The 5,428-nt window shown below is 34.5% G+C and overlaps 1 protein-coding gene across 1 annotated transcript in view; it reads right to left on the reverse strand.

The window, feature by feature from the left end:
• The window catches only part of fshr (follicle stimulating hormone receptor), a gene marked incomplete at both ends in the record, with an annotated part of 9,065 nt that extends 4,063 nt beyond the window's left edge, over nt 1–5,002 (reverse strand). The window contains 8 exons of the mRNA XM_084135868.1: nt 63–137; nt 232–300; nt 954–1,034; nt 1,129–1,203; nt 1,544–1,615; nt 1,738–1,812; nt 2,333–2,404; nt 4,818–5,002. Coding sequence (XP_083991994.1) covers nt 63–137; nt 232–300; nt 954–1,034; nt 1,129–1,203; nt 1,544–1,615; nt 1,738–1,812; nt 2,333–2,404; nt 4,818–5,002 — 704 coding nt within the window. The remainder of the gene's footprint in view (nt 1–62; nt 138–231; nt 301–953; nt 1,035–1,128; nt 1,204–1,543; nt 1,616–1,737; nt 1,813–2,332; nt 2,405–4,817) is intronic.
• Nucleotides 5,003–5,428: the final 426 nt, after the last annotated feature.

Here is a 5,428-nt window from a genome sequence, read left to right on the forward strand (position 1 = left end):
TGTATGGTTTGTCCAGCTGGTGAGTTGTATTGTTGTTGAAAGTCAGAGTTGTTCATGCTTACAGAACGATGGGGCCTTCAGCTCCTATAAAGGCGTAACTGTGGATGTGATTCAGCTGCTGGTTTCCCATGAGAAAGCTGTGAGAAAGAGAGAGAAAGGGATTAGACGAAAGATTAGAGGTTTTATGTGAGATGCTAATTTATAAATGTATTTAAAAAAAACGTAACTCACAGTTTCTCAATTTTGGTACCATTGAATGCATAGCTGTCTATCTCACGAATCCCATTCTTCGTTAATCTCCTACAAAGAGTACATGAAGATTTCCAAAAGTTTAGCGCGTTTTTAAAGAAGTCTCTTATTCTCTCCAAGGCTGCATTTATTTAATCAAAAATACAGTAAAACAGTAATATTGTGAAATATTATTACAATTTAAAAGTAACTTTTTCTTTATTAATCTATTTTAAAAAGTAATTTCTTGCTGTGATGCAAAGCTGAATTTTCAGCATCATTAATCCAGTCTTCAGTCACATGATTCTTCAGAAATCATTCTAATATGCTGATTTGGTGCTCAAGGCACGTTTCTTATGATCAATGTTGAAAACAGTTCTGCTGCGTAATATTTTCTTGGTGGAAACTATGATACGTTTTTTTTCTTTGATTAATAAAAAGTTCATAACAGTATATAAAGTATAACTCTGTTACATTTTCATGTATGGTAAACATTTTGTTAGTCAATTTAATGTAATTTTGTGTAATATTATATATAAAAAAAAAATAGTTTGAACAGCAGTTGAAAGTAGCTTGTGTTTGTCATTTACTCCAAGACAAACTATTCAATTTAAATGCAAGTATAGTGCGCATTATTATTCAATAAATCAACAACCCGTCACATCATTCATTCCTCACATAAAGAATAACTCTTTGGGAATAATCAATTACACAGCTGCACTTACAGCTCAGTTATGGTGGCATTGGTCAATCCGAGGAAAGCATTACTGGGAATTCTCTCTATGTGCATGTTATCTTGTAGATCACTATAACATAGATTTGATATAGCAGATTTGAACAGTATATAGATCATTTATTCTAATAAATATACATTAAGACACAGGATAAGTAGAGACTTACAATAGAAATTCAAGAGCAGCAGAGTTGATTTTTGAAAAATCAGGCAGGATTTTAAGACCAGTGTTTGATATTGTCCTGGAGGAATACACACACGCACACATACACATGCACACACACACACAGAGAGAGAGAGAGAGAGACAGACAGGGAGACAAGAATTAATGTAATACGTCAGAGTGGCATTTGTATGTTGTCTTTGCATCTGTAGCCTATGTTTCTTGTTAGAAACATTTAATATGGAAATTGACCCGTGATTCTGCTTTTATTGAGGTCTTTCAGGACACTTAACATAACTCAATTCTAGGCTAAAACAAATGTGGGAATATACTCTTTTAAATTGCTGAACCACAGCTTGAAACCACAATGATTCAGAATTTACTAGACCCAAGAGTAATGAAGACTGAAAATAACTCACAGATACCGTAGCTTTGGAAGTCTCCAGAAGGCATCTCTGTGCATCACAAGGTTTTTGGATTTTGTTATAGTTCTGTCAGATAGGTGGATAAATAGGTTATTATGTGTTTCATAATATTTACTGCAATATTTGATTCAAATGTGTCAACAAGAACGTGATTGGATGTTATTTCCACGTGCAGTGCAGCAATATACATTTCCTGTAGTTCTGTCAGGTTGGAGAAGGCAAAGGCTTCAATTTGCTCAAGAGCACCATTCTCGGACACCACTCTGAAGAGGAGAATAATAATCATATAGCGACAGATATTATTACGAGCCGTTAATATGAATGTCTAAAGCTTATTGCAATACATCAAATTGATACAAAATCTTAATTTCCATGCATAATGTTCACTATTTGCATCTATTGAAGTGCATCGGGGGAATTCAAATCACTTCACAAATACTGATTTGAGAAATTAAATAGAATAAATTGACAATAAAGAATCACACTTCTCTCACGTTTTGCAGTGTTTTCCTGTGATACATGTATCTCCAGTATTTGGGTCACTGTTAAACATCATGTTCCATATTAAAGTCTAAACATATTCAATCAAGACTAAATATCATGTGTTTATATACGCTTTTGCCAAACTAAGCCAAAAACCAAAATGAGTTGTGGGCATTCAGTAGCAATTTCTCTGGTTTTTGATTGTTTGAATGCTTTCTAATCTCCATGTGCATTCTTGCTGAATCTGCACTTCCATGTGTTAGTAGTAAACATATCTGTATCCTTCACTCTTACACTCACATTCTCTTCAGCTCATGTAGTTCAGACAGGGCTGCTCGGTGAAACACGCTGATCTGAGTCAGTTTGATCTCCCTGCGTAAAATTAAATAGAAGAGATGTGATTCACCATCCAATAATTCATTACCATCAGTGTATTACAGTTAACTTATAAATATCACAGTCTATTCAGATGTGAATGTTTTATAAGCAATCAGATGTAAAATTGGCATAGCTATATCAGATATGGCCGTTTTGTTGAGTTTTGCATCCACGAGATTGCCACTCATTTATTTTCAATCTAAAATAATAAGTCAATCGACTCTGCAGCCATTTTGGAAAGACGTCTAGGCAGCTATATGTTCTATAGGTAATGGGCATATACTATCATAGCTGGTATTTACTTGAATGGAGAGTGCGCTATTATGAAATCTGGCAGACTGGCTGAAATCACACTCTCATGGCAGTTCATAACTTTTTTTCACATATCAGCGAATTGGTGGTTATTGTTCGGTAATTTATAATTATTAATCATGTTAATTTACATGAATTCGGACCTTGATGCTTACTTTTTTTTTTCTAAAAATGGCATGTTTCTGTACGAATCAATGTATGAATTTTCTTATGAGATCGCGCCGGCTCATTTTTAGAGTATCAGAATGTGTGTGTGCTCTTAAAAACTCTTTCCAAGTGTATTTGTGAACTATAAATATATGTGAGCTGTATCCTCATGAAAGTTAGTTTGAACAGAATGAGTCATAGCAGAAACTAGGTCATTCAAGATGTGAAATGTTATGAGAAATAGGAACAGTTACCAGTAGCCTATTTACAGACAACTGAAAATTATCTATTTACTGTCCAGCTTTTTGTGTAATTGTTTTTGCACACTGCCATTAGTGTCTGTGTGTTCTTCCTGTGGATATTCATGCCTGTAATCCCTCAGAAATGCAGACAGCACAATTACACAAAGCACACTGAGTGCCTTTTAAATCAAATGGTGTTGGAAATTAAAGATTAGAAAAATCAGTATATATTTGTTATATCATTTGACTGTTTTGATTCTTGTTATTTTTTACTTATTTTGTCCCTGACTGAGCTTTGGGAGGTTTTATCTGTATGGATGACCAGTGGTGCAAGCGATCATTATTTTTATTTTAGTGATTTTGTTTGGTGCTGTTAATTGTGCAGAAAATACACACTGCAGAATGAACTCATCATACATGACAGAATCAGGGTTATTATTGTTAACTAAAACTAAAACCATATTTAAAAAAAAATAAAAAATCAGGAAACAAATGTGACATTTAAGTGAAATAAAATCAAATAAAAAAAAATCTTTTTCATTTTGTTTAACTTGTAGTAAAAAAAGTTAACTCAAAGAATAAGAATCTGATGTTTCAGAGACATTTGCCTTGATCTTTGTAGTTATAAAGAGCGAAAACATCTGGAAAGCACAGAACTGTTCATTCTTGCGGTGCCAAATGGCACGCTGAGAAACACAAGCTGACAAGCTCGTGGAGCTCTTTCCATAATGGAAAAGTAAGTAATGAACCCAAAGTGTAGACAGACATTAGTGTGAAATGTGTGATCAAGCAGAGCATCTTGAGATACATTCAGCTGGGCAGCCTTATCCAAACTGACTGACAGTCGGCTCAAAACAGAAATACAACCCATGATTAACCTGCTTGAGGAGCCAAAGATAGTTTCATCTTCATGTTTACCTCTCTGTCTCTTTGACTGGCTGAAATGAGTTGACTTAAATAACAAATGAATTCATGCGAAACATTTTACATAAAAAAAACACACTCCCCCGTATATCATTCTTGAGAATTCATTTGAGGGAGGATAGCCTTGAGATTACAAAAAAAAAGTTCTGGGTCTCACAACAGAAACATGTATTCTCTCCAAAACCACAACAACAAGCTCTACAATAACAATGTCATTGAGATTCTCCGATTTTTTGACATTACTTTCATGATGTTCATTTAAATGATTATTTATTTAATAATTTTATTTAAAATAAAAGTTTGAAAAATAGCGCACAAGTCAGTATAATCAATTTTTAAATTGATTAAAAGTTACTATATAAATGGTTTTAAATGACAAAAAAGTGAAATAAAAAATTAATCCAATACGTAAAAAAATTGCATATTTTATTTTGTAATTTACAAATATTTTATAGTAACATTTAATCATAATAATTGTAATGAAAATTGATTATAGTGATTGTATTTAACCATTACAGTTTTATCATGTGATATTTCTAAAATTTTATTTGAAACTTTATTTTTATAGTTTTAGTTAACAATAACAACACATACGTACTGTAGCTTCAACATCCAAAACAACTATGTGGCATCAAAATATTTGAAATGAATATAAAATGTAAATGTTTTTAATGTGGAACTTCGTGTCCTTAGCTATTTAATACCTGAAATTCTAGATCTAGTTGTTTATTACTATACATGCATTTTAACGTGCATTTGTGTGCGTGTTTGTTTATACTCACACAAATGTGGTATTTTTCGGTATATTTCTTGGCATCTCATGGACCTTGTTGCCCGTACAGAAGAAACAGCCAGCTGTACCAGTAACTGAGCAGAAATGAGATCCAGCAGACATGCCTTCTGCGTGTGGCATGGACCAGCCGAGACTAAAGCAGAGCATCATCCACCAGACCATCCTCTTTATCATCTTCTCTTGTAGGTGGAAGGGTTTTTACAGTGTTTGTGAACTGAGGCCTCTAGTGTAGCGTCCTGAAGCAGCTCCTGTTCTCCTCTGATGTGCTGGGCTGGACCGCTCAGATGGGTCTTGGTATGGAGTCTATGTGCGTGCTGTTTTCTGGTTGTAGTGGTCTGTTCTAGTGAAGCTGAAGCCGCGGGGAGGCTGATTTCTTTCTAAGAGGCGTGTTGGTCAGAAGTTCTACAGCCAGAGCCAAGGGAGACCTTGGGAGAGAGGTCCTCTGATAACAAACAAATGTTTTGTTCATTCCTCCCCTCCGAACCTCATTTCTTCAGAACGTGTATGCGGTCCTCCCATCTATACTGAGCTCCAAAAGTCCTAGAAAAGCTACATACAAAATGGTCTTCCTGTGGCAATATTCATTGTGAAGTTACTATT

Source organism: Abramis brama, assembly GCF_963993115.1.
Source record: "Abramis brama genome assembly, chromosome: 14".
In the NCBI taxonomy this organism is placed as follows: Eukaryota; Metazoa; Chordata; class Actinopteri; order Cypriniformes; family Leuciscidae; genus Abramis; species Abramis brama.